The sequence below is a fragment of the Aedes albopictus genome, chromosome 2 (assembly GCF_035046485.1).
Source record: "Aedes albopictus strain Foshan chromosome 2, AalbF5, whole genome shotgun sequence".
NCBI classification, from domain to species: domain Eukaryota; kingdom Metazoa; phylum Arthropoda; class Insecta; order Diptera; family Culicidae; genus Aedes; species Aedes albopictus.
In genome coordinates this window covers 400,048,499-400,074,830 of record NC_085137.1, presented here as the reverse complement: position 1 = coordinate 400,074,830, position 26,332 = coordinate 400,048,499, and the positions used below count along the sequence as shown (strand labels likewise).

Genomic DNA, 26,332 nt, shown 5'->3' with positions numbered 1-26,332 from the left:
ATAATACTCGATTTGCAGCTCTCCATCCTCGGTCACGCCCAACACTCGCCAGATCACGCTCCACCTGGTCCGCCCATCGTGCTCTCTGTGCTCCACGCCTTCTTGTACCAACCGGACGGTCAGCAAACACCAACTTTGCAGGGTTGTTGTCCGGCATTCTTGCAACATGTCCTGCCCACCGTATCCTTCCAGCTTTGGCCACTTTCTGGATACTGTGTTCGCCGTAAAGTGCAGCGAGCTCGTGGTTCATCCTTCTCCGCCACACACCGTTCTCCTGCACGCCGCCGAAGATCGTCCTTAGCACCCGTCGCTCGAAAACTCCGAGTGCTTGCAGGTCCTCCTCGAGCATCGTCCATGTCTCGTGTCCGTAGAGAACCACCGGTCTTATTAACGTCTTGTACATGGCACATTTGGCACCGACGAACCGACGTGACAGTGATGATTCAAAAGTGTCCCCCTCAAATTTAACGATCGACCACCGAAGCGAGCGATCGCTTCTGTCAAATCAGTGCAGACGCGAACCGTTTCCTATATGAACACACGGGGGTTCGGTGTCGAGCTATCAAATCATCGCGAGCCGTTATAGAGGTGGCGATAGTGTTTGGCTTTTTTTCATCATGGCGTCGCGGACCAAGGGGAATGACATATCCTTTTCTAACCGGAATATCCGCATATATCCGTTTCTAACCGTCGCTAACCGTGTCTAACCGCTGCTCACTTAGCAGCTCGCTTAGCAACGGTTAGCGACGGTTAGAAACGGATAAATGCGGATATTCCGGTTAGAAAAGGATATGTCATTCCCCTTGGTTTTAGCTGTCACGTCGGTTCGTCGGTGCATTTGGTGCGGGGGTGAATCTTTTTTGACCGCAGTTTCTTCTGGAGCCCATAGTAGGCACGACTTCCACTGATGATGCGCCTTCGTATTTCACGGCTCACGTTATTGTCAGCCGTTAGCAAGGAACCGAGGTAGACGAATTCTTCTACCACCTTGAAAGTATCCCCGTCTATCGTAACATTGCTGCCAAGGCTTGTCCTGTCTCGCTCAGTCCCACCTACCAGCATGTACTTTGTCTTAGCCGCACTCACCACTAGTCCGACTTTTGCTGCTTCACGTTTCAGGCGGGTGTACTGTTCTGCCACCGTTCCAAATGTTCTAGCAATAATATCCATGTCATCCGCAAAACAGACAAATTGGCTGGATTTCGTGAAGATCGTACCCCGGCTGTTGAGCCCGGCTCGTCGCATAACACCTTCCAGGGCGATGTTGAATAGTAGGCAGGAAAGTCCATCACCTTGTCGTAGTCCCCGTCGAGATTCAAATGAACTGGATAGCTCAACCGAAATCCTTACGCTGTTCTGCACACCGTCCATCGTTGCACAAAAGCATAAATAAAAAAAAAATCTTAACGGATCTTCGACTGAGCATGAGTAGATTACCTGAATAGATGCTGTGAATGCACCATGTCCAAGACCATACCGCACCACATATTGTCATACAATGTTAAAGATCGACATTTATTAATAAAAATAAAAACATTTTCATATCGTAATTAGTTCGTCTGGAAACAATATCTTCAATAAGGATCAACACTTTTTGGCCGCATTCAATACAAGTTTTCTCACCGTGCGATAAAAATACTGACAACGAAATCAGAATGGAAAACACGTGTTTTGAGTTGAACAGCGGTTGAAGTATAAGGCGTTGTTCAGTTGATTACCACGTGCTGTGCTAATTCACCACTGCCTTGCATGCTAATAACTTTTTTCACAAGCGTCGGGTCACTTTGCGATTTTCGGCAAAGTTTTTTGGCATATCCTAGGCTATACTTTAACGTCAATTGTTTCATGGTATTAGACAAAAGAATTCAACTTATGAGTAAAATGCAAAAAAGTACGTTTTCCCATACTAAATTCCATACAAATTTCAATCGCAATGCGGAATACGGGGACGCAACCAATCGCTCCCAAATTTTGCACAGTTCTTTTGGACGCTAATATAAAGGGGAATGACATATCCTTTTCTAACCGGAATATCCGCATTTATCCGTTTCTAACCGTCGCTAACCGTTGCTAAGCGAGCTGCTAAGTGAGCAGCGGTTAGACACGGTTAGCGACGGTTAGAAACGGATATATGCGGATATTCCGGTTAGAAAAGGATATGTCATTCCCCTTGGCTAATATAGATTTAAAAAGCTTTGTTCCGGGTTGATACGATCAAATTTAAAGTTTCTCCATATAACGTTGACCCAAGGGGAATGACATATCCTTTTCTAACCGGAATATCCGCATATATCCGTTTCTAACCGTCGCTAACCGTGTCTAACCGCTGCTCACTTAGCAGCTCGCTTAGCAACGGTTAGCGACGGTTAGAAACGGATAAATGCGGATATTCCGGTTAGAAAAGGATATGTCATTCCCCTTGCGTTGACCCACTCTAATAGATATATAGATAATCCATTTCACGCGCCATTTTTATCAAGGGGAATGACATATCCTTTTCTAACCGGAATATCCGCATATATCCGTTTCTAACCGTCGCTAACCGTGTCTAACCGCTGCTCACTTAGCAGCTCGCTTAGCAACGGTTAGCGACGGTTAGAAACGGATAAATGCGGATATTCCGGTTAGAAAAGGATATGTCATTCCCCTTGATTTTTATGAATGAAATTTTGGCAAGATGTGAAAATCAAGGGGAATGACATTTCCATTTTTAAGCCTAGTTTGGTGTTTGAAAGGAATCGCTCAAGAAACTTCTTGACCGATTCCTGGCAGAAACTTTCCACGGCCATTTGAACTGTCATTTCTTCGCAACTGCGTACTGTGATCGAAGAAAAACGGTTTCTTGGAAGATTTAGGCAAGGAATTTCCCATGCATCAAGATCAAGATCAAGATAGGCCGAAAAATTCCTTCTGAACTGCAAACAACGCTTTAACCGGAAAAATCCGCATTTTATCCGTTGTTAATCGTCGTTAATTGCGTCTAACTGCTACTCGGTTAGCGACGGTTAGGAACGGATAAATGCGGATATCCCGGTTAGGAAAGGAAGTGTCAATCCCCCTGGTGAAAATCAAAATCGGTTTGTAAAATGGCTCATTTCCGCCGAAGCCACTGCCGAAAACTGATGCTTCACCCTACACAGAATGACGAAGCGCTCGGCAAAATGCGTCGTGCTAGTGTGTGTCGTCACTGCGTGACGACTCAAACTGTCCACAACAGTGTGCGTGAGGTGTTTTGTTTTCGTTTTGACACCAGCAGAAGAAACAGACGTACGTCGCTGTCATCGCGGTGTAGTGTGTGTGTGCAGCGCACCCGCGCTCGCCGTCGTCCGTCCGCCCTTCCACCTGATCCAACCAAAGTCGACCAGACGTCTGACGAAAACAGTGAACCAGATTGTGTACATCGCATCGTCGAACCAACCGCGCGGATGAGGATTTTCTGTGTAGTGAAACAGTGACTGACAGCAGCCATACAGAGGCAGACCAGTGTAGAAAAAGCAGCAATTCCGTTCCCCAAAGAGTAAGTTCTCTGCGATTCTAGTTTAGTGCAATTATGTAAGCATAATTTGTGGTGCAAAGTGTAGTTTAAAGTGCAGTGCGCATAATTTGACCAGAAAGTGCATCGTCGGAACGGAAGACGAGCTGAAAAATACGAAAAAATATCCCATCATCCCTGCTACGCCATGACATTTTCTTTCGATTGTGGCTCCTCCTTGTTTGTGGTGTCGTCGTCGTCGTCATCGTCGCTTCAGTAGTGAGTGGAGCGCAGTGTACCCAATAATACGCAAAAAAATCCCCATTCATACAATCTGATGGTCTCGTGCGTGTCATGTTGTGATTTTGGCGATTTAAATCTCGGTCGGGGAAAACTTCCGCAAATAACGGTACGTACCCACTTGCTCCCTGTTGTAGGTCATCATCGCCGCCGTGTGCTTTACTTGTTGTGTTCGATCTAACGGAATCGTAACCCGCTGAACCCACCCAAAGGACAACCGCCCCCGTTTTGCGGTCGGTCACACAGTGTCAGTAGCTGCTGCGCACACAGGAGGGAAGAGCGAGCGATGTATTGGATGGGTGGACGTGAATGTTTTCCTTTTTAGGTTGTAGAGGAACAAGTCTTGTTTTGTTGCTGTCCTTTTCTGGAATTTTCCTTTCTTCCGGGTGCTCGGACGGTGCATCGAACAATGCAGTTAGATTGATGCATACAATGAGTCTAACATTTTCTTAGAAAAGGATATGTTTTATAATTATTATACCATGATTACCTGTAAACTGGTTCTATAATAAGGGCTGTGATGAGTTAATATTCATCATATTTATCGATAATGTCGATATCGGTTTCACGGAGAAAAAAACTTAGTAAATACAGCCAAACCTTGGTTTATTTCAACCAAAAATCTGCATTGATATTTGCACAAACTAAAACTAAATTTGACTCCACTATGTGCATTGGTTGAAACAATCTAAAATATGGCGTTGATTATTTTGTGGAGTCTTAGTTGAATACAACCAATTTTTTGTCGGAGGTACCAAATAATTGATTGTTTTATTTGACAGGTGCAAAATCAACCAAATTTATAGGTTGTTTTGATGTAATGAAATTCGTTTGTTACTACCAAAAGATACTTAGTAAAAAACGAATATTTTGTTTGAAAATAATATTCGTATGGTTGAACCTAGCTTATCCCACAGGTTCATTTATTATTGTAAACAAAAAATGCATATTTATATTCTTATAAAGTTTATTATTAAAATATATTCAATAATTTTTTGCGCAACACATGTTTATGCACATCACATCATTATTAAATATCTATAAAACGCCAGCTGACTGACGCCTGATACATCGGTTATATGGCTTTTTAGTATTTGCGGCAATCGATGAACGACACAAGAGGATTCTGGCATGATCCGCTTTTATGCTCTATATTTGATCCGCTGGACAACGTACCCGGGGCTTTCGTGTCCTCACCCGTTCCATATTCGGATTTCACGAACATCCCAAAATTTCAATTGAAGTCAGATGGGGGAATCTTGGGGAGAATCACCATTTGAAGAAACACCTACAATATGAAATAAATATGGTTTTCAAATTTTGAATGAATTTTTAACTTCTCCCCTTACCTTCGATGCCGACGATAATTGTAGCGAGATTCATAGATTTTAAGGGACGACTCGAGAGACGAATAACGAAGATGTTAACAAACGAAAACAGTTTATTTTAGAAACACGTCTGTATGACTTGAGGTTTGGCTTGTGAATAACAGTTAGGAAAAAATAACAGTGGTTGGTCACCAAGGGCGTAACCAGGGTGGGGCATTAGGGCGATTGCCTACTGCGTCAATACCCCCTCTCAATCGTCCGTTTGGTGATCCTCTGGTAACTCATAAATCGGATAGTCCAAAAGTCCTACGAAGCGGTTGAAATCCAAAACCTTCGTGAGAATATCGGCAACTTGGTTTTCCAATGTGTGTTCCAACAGCGTGGAGATTGTTTCAAACCGGACGACTTCAACGGATTGCAAACTGGTCCTTTCTTTGCACGTACACCATCCGGAATCTGCATGAATATGCCTTTCTTAAGTTCTCCGTGTACAAACGCTGTCTGGCCATCCATCCCACTTGACCCTAATTCTTCTGAATCGATTCCGGGGTGCTGAAGGTATCCTTTTTCTACTAGTCGTGCTTTGTGCTTCACCGGCTGGCCATTTGTCTCCTCTTTCATGTGGAACACCCATTTAGTTTTCAAGCATCGAGCTCCTTCAGGACGGGTGACGATTGTCCAAACGCTATTTGAATCCACGGTAGGCAATTCGTTCTGAGCGGCCTTCAACCAGTAATCACAGTCGTCTCTCATGTGAATGTCAGCGTAACGTTCAGGAAGATCAGAGAGCTTGCGCTCCCGTTCGCTACGCCTCAACACTGCATCCTTTTCAGGCTCATGTTGTTCTAATTGCGAAGGGAGCGCAACTGGTGTCGTCCCGCTCGATTCTTGTCCACCGGAGACTTCATCTAGGATTTCATAATCATCGTCGAAATCTTCGGGATCCTCGTCTTCAGAAATCTCCTCCGTCAGCTGAATTGCTGCATCCGCTGCTTGCTGTGTCATCATTGGAGAACATTCCCCCTCTTGCTCATCGAGTGGTAGAATCACTAGAGGAACACATTTCTCATCAACCGGACACACATGATAGGGATAGCAAGATTCGTCCAATTTTACGTCATTGACTATTACAGTCCGTCTTGGCAGTTCACATTTGATGCCGTCCACTGTGTCATTCCGCACCAGCATAGCCATTCCGTGCTGACTCAGGTGTTCCATTCTTCGATTATTCGGATTACTTGAACACATTCTCGCAGAAGGTTTCTCCAGCTTGACTTCCAGCTCGTATAATCCACCTTTCATCTGCGCGGTTCCAATAATCTTTCCGTCTTTCTTCAGGACAGCCACGGCACCGGAAAACGTCACGTCCACTCCTGCGTTGGCAAGCTTCTTTACAGACATCAGATTGTCCCGCAATTCCGGAACGAGCAGTACGTTTTCCATCCGTAGTGGCATCCCTCGATTGCTGCAGCCAGTAATTGTTCCTGCAACCTTCGCTTCCAATGTTACACCATCTTTGGCCACGTTGATGGCAATTGACTGTCTCAGCTTCCCGTATATTGCGAAAACATCTTGACGATTCACCAGATGGTCACTGGCACCGGAATCAAGCTTGAAAATAATATTGTTCTTACTTGGCTTCCTGCTTGACCGATCTGCCATGAAGACTACTCCGTTTTCCGCATTCTCCACTTCAGCATTCGCTTCATTGTCCCATTCCTGCCTACAGTCTCTCTTGAAATGGCCACGTTTTCCGCATTGGTGGCATCTCCCTTGAAACTTCTTGGCATCATGCTTGGGCTTCATCCATGGCTTGGTCGCAGCTCCCGAAAACGCCGCAGTGTTGATTCTCCCCGAATCCTCTTGCCGTTCCGTTTGTTTCATCTCTTCAGCCAGTAAACGCTGCTTCACCATTTCAAGAGTGAGATTTTCCTCAGCGAGATTTTCGAGGGCGGTGACCAACGGATCAAACGAATCTGGTAGAGTCTGGAACAAGGAAATGACCGCATCCGCTTCATCAATCTTGGCACCAGCTGTCTTCAACTGCCTGATGATATCTTCGAATACCAGCAGATGGGCTCGTACAGACTTCCCTTCTTCCAGCTTCAAGCGGTTCAACTGCTTCCGCAGTAGATTTTGAGTTCCGATGGATTTCTTTGCGAAGGTGTTTTCGAGGGCCTTCCACATCTCTCTTGCTGAGGTCTTCTCGCGTACAACTTCCAGCACTTCATTTGCCAGGAAACTTACAATGTGGGCTTTGGCTTTACGGTCGGCTTCATCAAACTTCTCTCGTTGTCCAGCAACCTCAGGGGGGTTCTCTGTCAAGGTCTTCAGTACTCCAACGGAATCCAGGAACATTTTCACCCTGTAACTCCAGTTCTGGAAGCCTTGTCCACCATCGAATTGAGGTATTCCGTGCGTCGATTCACGTGTTGAGGGACCCATAACCTTTTAAGGAACGACTCGAGTGACGAATAACGAAGATGTTAACAAACGAAAACAGTTTATTTAGAAACACGTCTGTATGACTTGAGGTCTGGCTTGTGAATAACAGTTAGGAAAAAATAACAGTGGTTGGTCACCAAGGGCGTAACCAGGGTGGGGCATTAGGGCGATTGCCTACTGCGTCAATAATAGAATTATAATTGAACACGGGGCTGATCACTCTAATAATATTAAGAACTTTTAAATATATTTATTCAAATCTAATAAATTTTAATGCTATAAAACTTCAAGTACTGAACTGAAATATTATGCTTCAATCACAGCAATCACTGACTCCTTACTTATTTCTTTGATTGTTTGTGTCTGTCATTTTGAAAGTCAGATATTCTAAAAATTATTTCAAGGTAAAATTTGTTCTTGATTCCATTTGATATCCAGGTATATTTTTTATTCTAGGGTGAAAATATTCAAAGTTGTTGAGGTGGGACTCTCCATTAGTACTATATAGGATCTCCAAAGACTAGGATCCCGAAGGACTCCATAGTGCCCCTAAAATGCCACCTTCGAATCATCAAGACACACACTTGGGATCCTTCGCAGTTTAGACCCACACATCACATATTCTGGAATATCGAGGATTCCAGGACTTGGAATTTAATCTCAAAGTGCTCGAAAATGTGTAAAAATATACAAAAAATATATGAGTACAAAAATAGTTTATTTTCGCCCAATTAGTGGATGGCGTTATGTATGAGGCGTAGTAACTGCATTCCGTCATCAGCCGGAGATACCAACCCCATTTAATTCTGGCGAATTTTTATTTTTTCCATTATGTTTTACACGTTAAGTTGATAGTTTTTCTGTTTGACTTTAGGGACAAGGTATTTGGAGTACATTGCTCAAAATTTCTAGAGCACCGTTTTTTGGAACCGTTGAACGGATTTGGATTAAAATGCATCACGCTGTTGACAACCACTGAACAATTAGCGTGATGCATTTTCATCCAAATCCGTTCAACGGTTCTAAAAAACGGTGCTCTAGAAATTTTGAGCTATGTACTCCAAATACCTTGTCCTTAGCTCTACACATCAAACGCTCACATCAAAAACCAGAAAAACGATTTTCTGAATTTTCAGTAATATTTTGCTGTGGTTCAGCACAACTTTGTGCCCTATCAGCAAAATTGCTGGATGTTTCAGAAAATTGTGCTGAATTTCAGCAGTATGGCGAAAACTTGCAAAATTTGCTGGTAAGCTGTCAAAAAGGTTTAGAATGTAGGTTTAGCTCAATTACTTTTCCAATATTAAAGTGTTCATCAGCTTTTGAGTCGTTTATTAACTACACATAATTTTGGGGTAATTATGGAGCTGACCAAACCTCGAACCAAACTTCATGCAGGAGGAGGGAGAGCCACCATCGGTCTACGAGGAAGTTTTCCCACATCTTTTAGCAAGTTGATAAACGATTTTGCTTCACTCAGCCATTTTTGTCACATCCAATAGTAAATTAAAGCCGGCATTGTTGTTTTAACATATTTTTGAAAGAATCCTGAAAAGAAACCTGATACCTTGTTGGCTACAGAGTAACTTTACTCCAATGCCGAGCGTATAGTAGAGCACCATCTTTGTCGGTCTTGGGCGATGTTCCTCCAGTTTCCCCGAACGTGTAGGGATCGTAGATCTTCTTCAACCGCGTGCAGCCAGCGAGTTCGCGGCCGCCCACGAAGTCGCCTACCTCTACCGGGTTCTCTGCTGAATATTGTTTTCGCTATTCTTTCTTCCGACATTCGCACTACGTGTCCAGCCCACTGAAGTCTGCCGTATTTTATACGTTTCACAATATTCGCCTCTTCGTACACTTGGTACAACTCGTGATTCATGCGTCTGCGCCACACTCCATTTTCTTGTTTCCCACCGAGAATTGTCCGCAGCACTTTGCGCTCAAAAACTCCAAAAGCTTTTCGGTCTACCTCCTTTAACGTCCACGCTTCGTGACCGTAGAGGGCAACCGGAAGAATCAGCGTCTTATACAGAGCGAATTTTGTTTGCGTTTGCAAGTTACGGGACCTAAGCTGGCTACGCAATCCGTAAAAGGCCCTATTCGCAGCTGCAATACGCCTTTTCACTTCACGGGAAACGTCATTGTCACATGTCACAAGTGTTCCAAGATAAACAAATTCTTCAACAACTTCAAACACTTCCCCATCAATCACTACCTCAGCACTAACACCACTAGGCCTGCTTCTGTCTCTACCCGCTATCATGTACTTCGTCTTGGTAGAGTTAATCGTCAAGCCTATCCTCGCTGTCTCTCTCTTCAGAGGAGCATAAGCTTCCTCCACTGCCCTACGATCGATGCCGATGAGATCAATATCGTCCGCAAAACCGAGGAGCATGTGCGACCGTGTGATGATAGAGCCGTTCCTCTGCACGCCTGACCTCCTAATCGCTCCTTCGAGTGCAATGTTGAACAATAAATTTGAAAGAGCATCCCCCTGCTTCAATCCATCCAAGGTCACAAACGACGTAGACACTTCGTCCGCGATCCGAATACTTGATTTTGATCCATCCAACGTTGCGCGTATCAGCCTAATTAGTTTCGCCGGAAAACCATGTTCTGACATTATCTGCCAAAGCTCATTTCTTTTCACTGAATCGTACGCTGCTTTAAAATCAATGAACAGATGGTGAGTCTGCAAGTTATATTCCCGAAATTTATCTAGGATCATCCGCAGGGTAAACATTTGATCCGTCGTTGATCGGCCCTCACGAAAACCAGCCTGGTATTCGCCGACGAAGGACTCCTCAAGAGGTCGCAGTCTGTTGAACAGGACACGTGACAGTATCTTATACGCCGAATTTAAAAGGGTAATCCCTCTGTAATTGGCACACTCCAATCTGTGCCCTTTCTTGTAGATTGGGCATATGAGGCCATCCAACCAACTAGTGGGCAATTCTTCATCCTCCCAAATCTTTATAATAATCTGATGGATTGATTGATGTAGCTGCTCGCTTCCGTGCTTAAGAAGTTCGACCGGGATCTCGTCCTTCCCAGCAGCCTTGCTGTTTTTCAGCTCCTTAAGGGCCTTTTTAACCTCATCCAGTGTTGGTGGTTCCACTGCTTGACTGTCATCCATTATGTTAATCCTGTTCCTGGGTGCTCCTTCGCTGCTACCATTCAACAAATCTTCGAAGTGCTCCTTCCACCTGGCTGCCACCATTGTTTTGTCTGTCAGCAAATTTCCTTCCCGGTCATTGCACATGGCGGGCACTGGCGCAGTCTTGTGCCGCGCGCCATTGACAGTTGCATAAAATCTCCGCATATCGTTCCTGTCCATACTTTCCTGCGCTTCAGCAATAACACTCTCTTCGTGTTGCCGTTTTTTCCTGCGGTGGATTCGTTTCTCTTCTGCTCTTGCAACCCTGTACCGCTCTCTGTTCTGCCGGGTACCGGCCACTAGCATTCGACTTCTGGCGGCATTCTTTTCGTTCGTCGCTCGTTGGCAGTCCTCGTCAAACCAACCATTACGTTGGCGTCGCTGAGCGGTACCAATCACCTCTTGCGCTGTTGTCCTGAAAAGAAAAAAAAAAGAAAGAAAATATTCATTAAATAGCAAGAAATCACTAAAACGTAAAATTAATTTAAACTTTTCCGGTGACAACCAAATAAATAAAGGAAAAAAAATGTCTGAGTTTGCTATGATCGAAATTTCAGTTCACTGACATTTTTATAGCATCTACAAATGGCTATAAAATTAAATATATTTAATTACATTAATACTCATATTAAATATAATTATTGAAGTGAGCAGCCCCGTGTAATTGAATCACAAGATTCGCTCAAAATCACGCACAAACGACCAAACGACAAGAAAAGATGCAGCAAGTCGAGAAAACAATGCAATACAGAGGATTAAACGGCTTGCATGACCTAGCTGGCAGTGACGGGGACAAACTAATAATTTAGTTTGCTTCGAATCATTTTTGAGGTTGATTTTCACCCAACCAATATTCCAGTTTATTTGCAATGAACTCATTGATTAGATTCAACCTAAGATTTGAGTTAGATGTGCGCGCAGTGAACTTTTTTGGTCAACCTAGTTTTTGGTGAAAACAAACATGCCATCGTTTGTAAAAAGGTGTAATTTTCATTTGTGTCAAAGTAAATATTAGATAGCAAGAACCAAATGCTTTGAATAAAAACTACTTGGAAAAATCACTAGTTGTAAACGAAACCCCAACATAGGGACAAATATTTGATTATTTTAAAGCAATCAAAATCAGAATTAGAACGTCAACCATAATTTTGGTTATTTCGAACTAGCTCGATTTCTCTCCGTGTTGGGAGAATATCACCATAGACTAATTTCACTTCGATATCGGATTAGTCTCAATAATAAATTAAAACACACATTTTGTACGTCCACTAGGTAAATTTTTATCTTACCATTCTTCTGCATGTGAAATACCTAGTTTATCTATCGATATGCTGAATATAATTATTTCTGCACAATGCAATTCGCTTCCTTGATCTGGCAAATAGTAACAGAGAGGACACGATTTTGTCAGCCCCTTGGTAGCCTTTTGGGCTGACAAAATTGGATTTTTTTAAATCATTAACCCTCTAATACCCAAATTTTCGATTTTGATCTAAATATCATTTTTCGTCACCTAAAATCGATTTCAACATGTTTTGGAAGATGATTCTTTTTAATTTTCGATTTTGTGATTTTCGGTTTTTGATTTTTCTAATTTTTATTTTTGAACATCCACACACTTTTATATTTTTGGGATACGGATTTTTTGAGGCGAAAACATTTTGAGATTTGAGGGTTATTGTTGAAATATTTTTATTATTTTTTTTCAAAGAAAATTTTTTTCTTCGTGTAATTTTAAGGAAAGTAATTTTAGAGTGTATTCGACTCCCTTAAACTATTCTACTAAGATAGAATGATTTGGGAAAAAATCTAAAATATGTTAATTTTAGTGATTCAATACAAAATAATCAATGATTAAAACAAAATAATCAATGACTAAAACATCAATTGTTCAATGATTTAAAAAAATGTAAATACGCTTTAGAAGACACCAAAAACCATTTTAAGATATACAAAACAGTCCTAAATATCACCCAAAAATATAAAAAAAATTTTCAGACTCTAGTTTAATTTAAAAACACTTCACTAATACTTTACTTTTGCAAAAGAAAAATAAAAAATGAATAACTCTTTTAAAGAAAAACTAGAAAGGACGAGCAAATTCCTTTTAATTCTACTACTGTGCTTATCTTCGGACAGATAGGCCTATTTCGTCTGTGACTTACAGACTTCTTCAGTGTCAAGTGCTCGACTGAAGAAAACCTCGCATTCGTTGTGGTATTTATACTAGGAGTGTATGTGTAGGTACGTGTGTGGGTAAAAGTGTAGGTATAAAAATGTAGGTACAAAATTGTAGGTACATATTTGTAAAAAAGGGGGGTGTATCTGCCTGTTAGAAAACAGGGTGTCAATAAGATACCTAAAGCTAGGAAAATTCCTACCGATTTGGTAGGTAGTCAATTGGTGTTTGTTGTGTTATTTTTTCCTGCCGATTTGGTAGGTAGTCAATTTGTGTTTTGTGTATTGTGTAATGTTTTGTGTGTGTTAGGTAAAAATTTAATCAGCCATGTGTACCCATTGCCCTGATCCTTGTTAAGTAGTTTTTTATTGTTTTGTTTGTAAATTTCTAAACTTTCTGCAACATCAAGTTTCCATGGGTTTGTAATGTGTCGTAAGAGTTTAATATTTGAAGTATTCATAAAATGTCCTTCATTGAAAATATGTTCAGCAACTTTAGATTTAAAATGATGAATGAGTCCCTTGTCTGTGTCTTTGTGTGCTTTTGATACTTCCGTTATGTGTTCTTTGAATCGTGTGTTGAGTGTGCGTTTTGTTTGTCCTATGTATATTTTGTCACAGTGATTACATGTTACTTTGTAAACACCAGATTTTGTTAAGTTGTCCAACGGGTCTTTCGTAGATCCTAAGAGAGTTTGAAGTTGGTTAGCTTTGCTTGTGAAAACTAATTCAAAACCAAACTTTCTGAGAATTGGTCGGAGTTTTTTGGTGTCATTGTTGTAGTTCACAGTTATCCGTTTAAGTGTAGGTTCTGTCCGTGTCAGTGTAGTCAAAGAACGTCTGTATTGTTGTTGTGTCTTTTTGTTGATGATCTGTTGTATTGTTTGTTTTGTGTAACCGTTCAACTGTGCTGTTTCGAAAATGTAATTAAGTTCTTTCGTTTTTCCTGTTTCACTAAGTGGAAGTGTCTGCATTCGGTGTATCATGTGATTGAAGGATGCAATTTTGTGTTGATGTGAGTGATTTGATGAATTTGGAATAGTGCGTTGAGTGTGTGTCGGTTTTCTGTAAATTTCGAAGGAAAGTGTTGATTCTTGTTTTACGATGAGTATGTCCAAAAATGGTAGTTGGTTGTTCTGTTCAATTTCACAAGTGAATTCGATGTTTTTGTGTGCATTATTGATATTGTGCAAGATTTCAGGTAAAAGATGTTTCTTAACAATGCTAAACACGTCGTCAACGTATCTCCACCAGACTTCAGGAAGCTGTTTGTTGTTTTCTAAGCGTTTTTCCAAATTTGCCATAAAAATTTCACTTAAAAATGGAGAAAGTGGATTGCCCATGGGGGCACCATTAAGTTGTTTGTAGGTTTCATTTCTGAACGAAAAATAATTTTCTTCCATACAAAGTTTGGTTAATTTGATGTATGTACGAACTTTCTTAATCCAATCTGAATTTGAATCTTCATATTGGTTCAGAAGCCAATCTTCTAGTAGGTTAATGGCCTCTTTAACTGGAATGCTTAGAAATAGTGATTTAACGTCGAATGAAACTAAAATTTCATCGTCGTTAACGGATAAATTCTGTACTAGTTCTGTGAATTGTTCGGAATTCTTGACAGATCTACTGTGAAATTTTTTAGGCATGTTTTGGAATTCTTGTACTAAATATTTGGCAATTTTGTGTGTAGGTGAACCAATGGCTGAAACAATCTCACGCATTTCATTTCCAGGTTTATGAACTTTGGGAAGTCCTTTTATTCTTGGCAATGAAGGGTTAGATTCTTTCAGGCTTTTAATGACGCTTCCTAAAACTGGTGTAGACTCTTTGAGAGTTTTGTCAACACGTCTTACTAATCCTGGAAGAGGATCAGTACGTTGTTTTCGGTAAGGTCCATTTTGAATCTTGTTATTCATTATTTCATCATAGTCCTCTTTGTTCATGATTACTGTTTTGTTTCCTTTGTCAGCTTTCAGATAGAAAACTGGTTTCTGGTTAAGTTCTTTGATTATTCGTTGTTCTTTCAGGTGTTCTTTGTTCAATTTGTTTTGTTGTGTGTTTTGAATAGTGTTAGCTGTTTGTGTTCTGATTTCTTGAATCTGTGGTGTCTGTAAATTGTTCGTGTTGATAGCTGTTTCAATGTCGATTATGGTTTGTGTTGAATCTGGTTTAGAGTGTACTGCGTAGTTAAGACCTTTGTTGAGAAGGGTCAACTGTTCTTCCGTAAACTGTTCGGAAGAGCGATTGACCACTAACCCAGTTAGTTCTTGTGACACCACAGATTCAAGAAATCAGAACACAAACAGCTAACACTATTCAAAACACACAACAAAACAAATTGAACAAAGAACACCTGAAAGAACAACGAATAATCAAAGAACTTAACCAGAAACCAGTTTTCTATCTGAAAGCTGACAAAGGAAACAAAACAGTAATCATGAACAAAGAGGACTATGATGAAATAATGAATAACAAGATTCAAAATGGACCTTACCGAAAACAACGTACTGATCCTCTTCCAGGATTAGTAAGACGTGTTGACAAAACTCTCAAAGAGTCTACACCAGTTTTAGGAAGCGTCATTAAAAGCCTGAAAGAATCTAACCCTTCATTGCCAAGAATAAAAGGACTTCCCAAAGTTCATAAACCTGGAAATGAAATGCGTGAGATTGTTTCAGCCATTGGTTCACCTACACACAAAATTGCCAAATATTTAGTACAAGAATTCCAAAACATGCCTAAAAAATTTCACAGTAGATCTGTCAAGAATTCCGAACAATTCACAGAACTAGTACAGAATTTATCCGTTAACGACGATGAAATTTTAGTTTCATTCGACGTTAAATCACTATTTCCAAGCATTCCAGTTAAAGAGGCCATTAACCTACTAGAAGATTGGCTTCTGAACCAATATGAAGATTCAAATTCAGATTGGATTAAGAAAGTTCGTACATACATCAAATTAACCAAACTTTGTATGGAAGAAAATTATTTTTCGTTCAGAAATGAAACCTACAAACAACTTAATGGTGCCCCCATGGGCAATCCACTTTCTCCATTTTTAAGTGAAATTTTTATGGCAAATTTGGAAAAACGCTTAGAAAACAACAAACAGCTTCCTGAAGTCTGGTGGAGATACGTTAACGACGTGTTTAGCATTGTTAAGAAACATCTTTTACCTGAAATCTTGCACAATATCAATAATGCACACAAAAACATCGAATTCACTTGTGAAATTGAACAGAACAACCAACTACCATTTTTGGACATACTCATCGTAAAACAAGAATCAACACTTTCCTTCGAAATTTACAGAAAACCGACACACACTCAACGCACTATTCCAAATTCATCAAATCACTCACATCAACACAAAATTGCATCCTTCAATCACATGATACACCGAATGCAGACACTTCCACTTAGTGAAACAGGAAAAACGAAAGAACTTAATTACATTTTCGAAACAGCACAGTTGAACGGTTACACAAAACAAACAATACAACAGATCATCAACAAAAAGACACAACAACAATACAGACGTTCTTTGACTACACTGACACGGACAGAACCTACACTTAAACGGATAACTGTGAACTACAACAATGACACCAAAAAACTCCGACCAATTCTCAGAAAGTTTGGTTTTGAATTAGTTTTCACAAGCAAAGCTAACCAACTTCAAACTCTCTTAGGATCTACGAAAGACCCGTTGGACAACTTAACAAAATCTGGTGTTTACAAAGTAACATGTAATCACTGTGACAAAATATACATAGGACAAACAAAACGCACACTCAACACACGATTCAAAGAACACATAACGGAAGTATCACAAGCACACAAAGACACAGACAAGGGACTCATTCATCATTTTAAATCTAAAGTTGCTGAACATATTTTCAATGAAGGACATTTTATGAATACTTCAAATATTAAACTCTTACGACACATTACAAACCCATGGAAACTTGATGTTGCAGAAAGTTTAGAAATTTACAAACAAAACAATAAAAAACTACTTAACAAGGATCAGGGCAATGGGTACACATGGCTGATTAAATTTTTACCTAACACACACAAAACATTACACAATACACAAAACACAAATTGACTACCTACCAAATCGGCAGGAAAAAATAACACAACAAACACCAATTGACTACCTACCAAATCGGTAGGAATTTTCCTAGCTTTAGGTATCTTATTGACACCCTGTTTTCTAACAGGCAGATACACCCCCCTTTTTTACAAATATGTACCTACAATTTTGTACCTACATTTTTATACCTACACTTTTACCCACACACGTACCTACACATACACTCCTAGTATAAATACCACAACGAATGCGAGGTTTTCTTCAGTCGAGCACTTGACACTGAAGAAGTCTGTAAGTCACAGACGAAATAGGCCTATCTGTCCGAAGATAAGCACAGTAGTAGAATTAAAAGGAATTTGCTCGTCCTTTCTAGTTTTTCTTTAAAAGAGTTATTCATTTTTTATTTTTCTTTTGCAAAAGTAAAGTATTAGTAAAGTGTTTTTAAATTAAACTAGAGTCTGAAGTAACAAGTTCTACTAAAAGCTCTAAAGTAATAGTAAAGATAAAAAATTTGATTGTCCACGAAACAAAAATTACAAAAATGCTCAAACTATACCCCGTCTAAAGGCGGGGTTGGGTATTAGAGGGTTAAATGATTTATATTATTTATATAATAAATTTTATTACTTTTGTGCTCATTCTACGAATGAAGTGACGTGACACAGCTTGAAACGAAAATCGATGTGAGAAACCTTGAGTCGAATGAGGTGACTCGCCGTGTGAATCAAAAGAAGAATCACCTCATTTGAGTCGCGTTTTCTAACCTCGTCAATCCAAGCCGCTTTATTTGGGATTCTGGTGGGCCAAGGTTCCGTCCAGTTTCTATTGTATTTTATACTGATCGATCTATGTAAGTTGGGTGAAAATACTGGTCCTGGTATGTATAAGTAAAGCTATACCAATAGGATGCAGTTCCACTTTGTTAGCGTTAGCGTTAGCGTAGTTACGATATACTTCGTAGATTGGATACTAAAAACATTCATGTACCTTTTGTTAATCTTGCTCGGATTGCTTTTCGGAACAAGGCCGGGGAGTTAACTTTGCTCCGATCTTATGCAAGAATACCAAAAGCACAAATGTCATTATTCCCGGCCACGCCCATCTTTACCGTAACTTGGGATAGGGGAAGGGGATGCAGTTCCACTGTGTTTCCAGCAGAAATTCAAGCCCTATTAGAGTGTGCCAAAATATGTTTAAAAAGAAATTACAGGATGGCAAAAATCAACAGCTTCTCTGACAGTCAAGCTGCTCTAAATGCGCTAAAGGCATTCACGTGCCAGTCCAAGCTAGTGTGGGAATGCATTCTTTCTTTGAAGGAGTTGGTCAGTAGAAAAGAAGTAACATTATACTGGGTGCCCGGTCATTGTGGAATTCAGGGAAATGAAAACGTCGACAAGGGTGGAGCATTGAGCTTCGTAGGCCCTGAACTATTATGTGGTGTTCCTGAGTGTACTCTTAGGATGAAACTAAAAACATGGGGAATGTCTGTGGTAGAATCCAATTGGAAAACACGGATACATCCAGACAAGCAAAAAGATTTATAAGACCTAGTGAAGCAAAACCCAGGACCATACTAAATTTGAACAATGGTGCACTGCACGAATTTATGCTGGCCTGCCTACTCTCACACGAAATTTGACGTTTGAGAGGTGTCGGCACTGCTCAAACGTCAAATTTTCTGTGAGAGTAAGCACCCGAATAAAAAATACAGTAGAAAAACCGAACGTTGTATTGTAACAGTACTATTTCAAACCATATTTTTACAATAGACACCACAGTAAAAATAAAAATACAAAAACAATATAATGTAATGTAGACACCATACAGTAAATTGCAGTGGCGTCGCGTAACCTCACTTTTTACCTGTGCACCAAGTATAAATTCTTGAATTCTTTGAACTAATTTGCTTGTAATAATTAGAAAACGACAAGAATAGCTGCTTTCACTCATTTCTATTTCGATTTTGATCATAAATCCCCTGCAATTGCAAGTTTTAGGGTTGGTGCACAGGTAAAAAGTGAGGTTACGCGACGCCACTGGTAAATTGTAAATAAGATTTTTACAATATACTGTACGGGTTGTTAAGTATCGTAACAATATAAAAAAAATTTTGTCCTATATATTTTTTTGCAAAACAATACATTATATTGTAAATGAATTGTTATAAATTCTGATACGTGGGTTTTAATAAACCGTACATTGTATGGTACACGTATGGTTTCAAACAATAAAATGTACTGTTAATATATTGTTTTGATATGTAATTTCACTACTGGTTATACATTTGATAAAATGGTTTTGGAATGGTTCTCTTATGTTATGTTGTATTGTTTTACATAACATAAACCATATAATGTTATATTATCTTGTCATTTTCCTCCTGTTAATGGCATCTTAGGATTACTAGCATTATGAGAATGCGCTTTGGGAATTCTCCAGAGCGTTTTGGATAACCCTTCATATATTGGATTGCCCACGTCTAAGTCTGAGTCGAGGTCTGAGTAGTCTCTGATTGTATTAACAGTTGAAGCTCTAGGCTCCCATGCCCCACCAGCCAGATAACCGGGTTTCGCAAACTAAGCATTATTTGTGGCAACACTTTGAGCGGCATGATGGAACTATGCCGAGCGCGCTAAGTATTATTAGACCACTAATGTAGTTGCATGAAGTGGGTGACGACGAGGTACATAAGTATCATTACAGCGTGCTGAACCGTTATTGCAATATTGAGGCTCCAGTTTGACCAAAGTTTGAAATACACGGGGAAATATATAACAACTCATGAGAAAACTGTCAAGTTCGATTTAAGTATAAGTTAGGTTAAAAAGCGAACCCACAAACGAACATATATTAGAATTTCTTTCAGTATTCAGTCCAGTCCATATGTTAAAGATGGTTCTACGTCAAAGATAAAGTTCGTCTATCGTTTTCCTCTCATCGCACTTTACATACCTAGCCCACCATTAGTGTGGGTCATCGGAACCGTTTTCTCAGATCAAAGCTTTTTTGGTTCCGTTTCGGGTCCTGAGTATCTGTGCAAAATTTGAACACGATCGGTTGCGTCTACACTTTGCGCATTGCAATTGAAATTTGTTTGGGATTTTGTATGGGAAAACAAACTTTTTTGCATTTTTGTCATAAGTTGAAAAAGTTTTGTCTGAAACTTTTTAACCAATACTGTAAAATGATGGCCTAAGATGTTCTGAAAAACTTTGTCAAAGACCGCAATAGCAACAAAATCATGCTGTTTCGCCAAGCAATGCCAACGCTATAACTTTTTTCATGAGCATCAGTTCACTTCGCGGTCTTCGACAAAGTTTTTCAGGACACCCTAGGCTATGTTTTCACTTTATTGGTTACATGATTTTAGACAAATTCGAACTTGTTATAAGAGAATTGCAAAAAAGTGTGTTTTCCCATGTAAAACCCCATACAAACTTCAAACGCGATGCGCAAAACGAAGACACAACCGATCGTGCCCAAATTTTGCACACTTATTTGGGTCCTGAGATGGGATCAAAAAAGCTTTGATCTGATGAGATACCATTGAATTTTTCATTTTTCCATATAAACGATGACCCACTCTACCCACCATATCTCTTGGATCTGCAGTTCTGGTTTACTACTTATTTAAACATTTTATTGACTTTAAATTTATGTTTCTACTTATTCACTTTTTTCTTTCCTTTCCTTTGCATCAAAAAATTCACAAACATCAAAAAAACAAAGCACGGAAAAAATCCAAAATTGAATAAATAATTAAAAATGTACGGAAAAATAATATTTCGGAAAATTGAATGGTTCAAACGTAAGAAAAACAGTATAATAAATTGTTACATAAAAATCGAATGTAAATGTATAGTAGCTACAACGTGCGAAGCTTTTAGCGAACCATTTCATTACAATATACATTATTGTAGCTGGTACACTGTATGCTGCAGGCATGGTTTTCACCAAACACCCTATGGTTAGTTTTTATCCGGGCAGTAAGCTTTTGTCAAGGTGAAAACGAAACCGCTGAACATTTACTCTGCAGCTGTGGAGTACTGTCCAATCAAAGGTTGTCAATTTGAAAAAAGGGCTATTAGAGCCCTTGGAAATTTGGCGTAATAGGTACGAACAGGGTAATAGACTTTATAAAACGAGTTGTGCCTAGTTGAGATCGAATGCTTTATCAACCAATGTCCATCACAGCTCAATTGTGACAGGATAATCGATTAGCACCAAACTAAATATGGGTCATACCACAATATTCCTAAATAATGGACGCAGTAGTTAAAAGGCACTACAGATAAGGGAAAAAATAGGGATTCATATCCGCTTTAATTTCCAAAGTGTTGTTACGTTTGTAAAGTTGTTGTGACGTATGTAATTTAATTTTAGGAATTTTTCATGAATTGGAGAATGCAATTCGATTCGATTGTTGCATGGAGTGTGTGGGCCCATATAGCCGAGGCGGTAAACGCACGGGTATTCAGCATGACCATGCTGAGGGTGACGGGTTCGATTCCCGGTCGGTCCAGGATCTTTTCGTAAAGGAAATTTCCTTGACTTCCTTGGGCATAGAGTATCTTCGTGCCTGCCACACGATATACACATGCAAAATGGTCATTGGCAGAGGAAGCTCTCAGTTAATAACTGTGGAAGTGCTCATAGAACACTAAGCTGAGAAGCAGGCTTTGTCCCAGTGAGGACGTTACGCCAAGAAGAAGAAGAAGAAGAAGATGGAGTGTGTTACGTTTACATTTAGTCGTATTTTTTGTATCGTATGCTATACTCTGGCTTGTGAAACTGTCCCTAAATTTAATGTGCATTTGTAGCGCTTCAAACATTTCAGGAGCGATCTAGTACAAAACACACAAGCCGTCCCCTAACACGGACATAAAATTGTAGACGGTCTTGTGTTGTTGCTCAAATCAGGATGCCCCCTTAGGATTAGAAATTCCTAGACAAAAACAAGCTATGAATGCCGCAACAGATGCTGCGAACTAAAAGGCGAACTGCCAAACAAAATACAATTCTAGGATGACTGATGGACCAGGAACAATTATGAAACCTCGTCATCCTGGGCTCGGACTTAGTTATCTATTTAGATAACTGGGCACAATTAATGTTATCTGTTGCATTTTTGTGTGCATTTGTAATGTTCCATTTTATGTTTCATATCTAATTTCCCAAACGAGGGGCCCGATACGGAAAATAAAATGTGCATTCATAAGGTTCCAATTTTTCCGTTACCGGCCCGGCTAGCTCAGTCGGTAGAGCATGAGACTCTTAATCTCAGGGTAGTGGATTCGTGCCCCACGTTGGGCGCCAATGTAACGGAAAAATTGGAACCTTATGAATGCACATTTTATTTTCCGTATCGGGCCCCTCGTTTGGGAACTTAGATATGAAAAATAAAATGGAACATTACAAATGCACAAAACACAAACATGCAACAGATAACATTAATTGTGCCCAGTTATCTAAACAGATAACTAAGTCCGAGCCCAGGATGACGAGGTTTCATAATTGTTCTTGGTCCATCAGTCATCCTAGAATTGTATTTTGTTTGGCAGTTCGCCTTTTAGTTCGCAGCATCTGTTGCGGCATTCATAGCTTGTTTTTGTCTAGGAATTTCTAATCCTAAGGGGGCATCCTGATTTGAGCAACAACACAAGACCGTCTACAATTTTATGTCCTTGTTAGGGGACGGCTTGCGTGTTTTGTACTAGATCGCTCCTGAAATGTTTGAAGCGCTACAAATGCACATTAAATTTAGGGACAGTTTCACAAGCCAGAGTATAGCATACTAGACCGGCCCACATTTGTATGAAGCGAAAAAAAAGTTCTCAAAATTCACGGGGCACCCTCTAGAATCGTGCCTTTTGATGAGAAGAACAATCTGTGAAATATTCAGCTCAATCGGTTGAAAACTGAGCTGGCGCAAATGAGTTGAAGGTTTGTATGGGATGTTCAGTCCAAATATATGGGAAATTGGATGACCTCCAGTCTCTCATACTACACGCCGGTTTGTCGAGTTCGATTTGACTCAGAATTGAAAGAATGGCAGTTGATACCCTAATGAACAACTTTGTAGAACACCATTTCATGATAAAACTTAATTTAGTTGCGGTTTTAGCCAACGAAACCAGGATTAGGACATCTTCCCCCGTTTACTCTCAGTTGTTACATGCAGCACGTGTTTGCTGTTCGAAACTTGCTCACTACATCATAGGCGGCTATGTTGTCCTTCATTTCCATTGCTCACGCATGTGGGTGAGTATCGAGACAATGTAGAATTACATAGCTGCCTATGATGCAGCGCGCAAGCTACGGCCGACCAACACGTGCTGCATATAACAACCGAGGGTTAACGGGGGAAGATGTCCTCATCCTGGTTTCTTTGGCTAAAACCGCAACAAAATCAAATTTTATCATGATATGGTCTTCTACAAAGTTGTTCATTAGGGTATCAACTGTTATTCTTTCAATTCTGAGCCAAATCGAACTCGCCAAACCGGCGTGCTGTATGAGAGACTGGAGGTCATCCAATTTCCCATATATTTGGACTGATCATCCCATACAAACCTTCAACTCATTTGCGCCAGCTCATTTTTCAACCGATTGAGTTGAATCTTTCACAGATTGTTCTTCTCATCCAAAAGCACGATTCTAGAGGGTGCCCCGTGGAATTTTTCGACATTTTTATATTTGGGCCGGTCTAATAGCATACAATACAAAAAAATACGACTAAATGCAAACGCAAAAGTGTTCTAAGCAGGAAACATGTTGCCAAATGTCCATGACATACACTCGAGCGTTTAATTCATAATTCAGGAATCCCTGAAAAAATCTTTGGAGGTATCTCTGTAAAAGAATCCTTAGAGAAACCTCTTAAAAATCCCAAGAGGAATCACTGAAGGAATCCTTGAAAATACTAGTTGAAATCCCTTGGAGAATTCGTGGAGAAATTTCCCGAAGGAACGAAACCCAACAGGAATTCTTAAACGAATCCCGTAAGTAATTTCTGTAGAAACATTCAGAGGAGTACTTGTATAAATTTCTTGAGTAATTTCTGAACGAATCCCTATTGCGATCTATCGCCAAATAATCTCTAGAGTAAAGTTTTGAAAAAAAAATCGTGGAGTAAAGCCTTCAGTACACGCTTTGCCAAGTGTGCAAACTTTTCCGCACACATCTACCGTGTGGTATGCACGAAGATACGCTATGCCCTCCTTTCTCAAACTATGGGTCGCGACCCACTAGCTCTATAAGAAATATAGAGGCTTAAACTATTTTGAGAAGGGCTGCTCTATGCCCAAATGAGTCAAAACAAATTTCCTTTACAAAAAGTTTCTGCACCGACTGAGAATCGAACTCGTCACCTTAAACACGGTAATGCTGAATACCCGCGGTTACCGCATCGGCTATATGGGCTCTCAACTTTTATTGGCATAACAACAAAAACTTCTTTACAAATTCCAAGAGATTTCTAAGTGCACGATAAAGGAATTCCAGAAACATTTTTGAAGAAATCCCAGAATGATTCGCTTGGAGAAATCTAGAAGTAGACAGCAAAAATATTCTTGTGATACCGTGGGGTGCCCTAATTTCGCGCGGGTCCAAATTACGCTCAATGATTATATTTAGACATCATAATAATAAAAACAATTGTGCAATTGTCCCAATTTCACTTTAACTATACTACCTAACTAAAGTGAAATTTGGACAATGCAACAATTAGTTCTGTGATTATGTTCTCTAAATATTATCAGTGAGCGAAATTTGGACCCGCGCGAAATTAGGGCACCCCACGGTATCATATCATGTTCATCATTTTCGTCGTGAAAGTGATGTATAAATTACATCCTTGCCACGCAGCAAATTAGCCACCGCAGGTAGAAAGTTGGTCTAGCAATCGCTAGAACCGGATCGATAGATAAATAATATACATATAAGTAAAATAATGTCATGGATTCGTACACAGATCCGTTGATTGTGAGACATGTCGCTTACCTCTCGGATTTTTCAACGAGTTATTTAGAAGATGGATGATATAGGGTAGCGAACCACTTGGGCAGCGGCCGGTATTTTGGGCACTCTTCGCTATAACTCAGTCAATTCCAAACCAATTGACTTGAAATTTTGTGCACGGCTAGATACTATACGTATCTCATCGCGTTCCAAAAATTGTGTCAATTGGTTAAGAATTGGCTAAGTTATAGCCAAGGGGAATGACATATCCTTTTCTAACCGGAATATCCGCATTTATCCGTTTCTAAACGTCGCTAACCGTTGCTAAGCGAGCTGCTAAGTGAGCAGAAGTTAGACGCGGTTAGCGACGGTTGGAAACGGATAAATTCGGATATTCCGGTTAGAAAAGGATATGTCATTCCCCTTGGTTATAGCATAAAAGGCCCAAAATAGGACCCCTGCCGAGATGGTTTCACTTCCCTATGATGCTGCTTCTTGATTTTTTTTTGAATTTATTATATGTTGTTCTGCGTGAAAAACTTTAAATTATCAAAATTTTCTCTTAAAATAAAAAACAGTAAAGTAAATATTTCTTGCAATGTTCTTCCTCACGACTAGCTGAATTAATCTCTATATTCTCGTCTCTTTTCGCACACTTCCAGTTATCACCTAGATCGAACAGTATGTGTTTAGGCCACACTCTTGAGTGAGAGAAAGGAGGTCCACAAAAAAAAACCGATACCATTTAGCGCGGGATTCGTCATTGAAACTCGGTGGAATGTCATTGAACTTCCTGATTAGCTGTGCAGGAACTGAATCGTCATAATCCTCACTCGTACCCCGTGCTTAGCGCACAGTCGGACAGAGCAACACCATCGTCAATCGATCGCGCGGTGGTCGAGATCGCAGTGGATTTTCATTGAGCAGGTTGCAGGTTGTTTGATGAACATATACCTAGTTGCTGATGCGAAGGTATCTGCGTGCGAGCGGTGCGGAGCACTACAGTCAAATCAGTGAATAAACGTAAACGTCGAAAGAAATAGGAATAAGCCAACGCAGTTTATAGTAGAGTAGCATTGGTGATTGCCGCAGATTGTACCAAACTAGCTTGGCGCCAACGAGACCAGTTCTGTGCAAAGGTGAGTAATGCTGATGCATGTGGCTACGCGGGGTTCGTTTTCTTGGTTTTTGTTTTCGATCGCACACAACAAATCTTTGTTATTGACTTATTTGAGATTGGTCAGTCACAAGTTGAGCGCCTACACTGAGCCAATTCTTCCGATCATAGTTATATGTCAGTCCTATATTACTGCACTATTGGAGTATCATATGAATCTAATCTAGGTTGAAAATGGGAAGTGAGAGTTATATGCGACGCATGTGGTTTGACT

At 40.1% G+C, this 26,332-nt stretch overlaps 1 protein-coding gene across 4 annotated transcripts in view; it reads left to right on the top strand.

The window, feature by feature from the left end:
* Positions 1-3,357: 3,357 nt before the first annotated feature.
* Positions 3,358-26,332, top strand: part of LOC109408006 (oxidative stress-responsive serine-rich protein 1) — a 40,743-nt gene continuing 17,768 nt past the window's right edge. Inside the window, exons 1-2 of one of the 4 annotated variants that reach the window (XM_062853289.1) lie at positions 3,358-3,517; positions 25,604-26,080. Coding sequence is in view for 1 of the 4 variants with exons in the window: in XM_062853288.1 (XP_062709272.1) it covers positions 3,810-3,881 (72 nt within the window). In the remaining 3 variants the exon portion in view is untranslated. Of the gene's footprint in view, positions 3,882-25,603; positions 26,081-26,332 lie in introns of all 4 variants that reach the window. The other 3 variants (XM_029879365.2, XM_029879366.2, XM_062853288.1) reach the window with 3 other exon arrangements.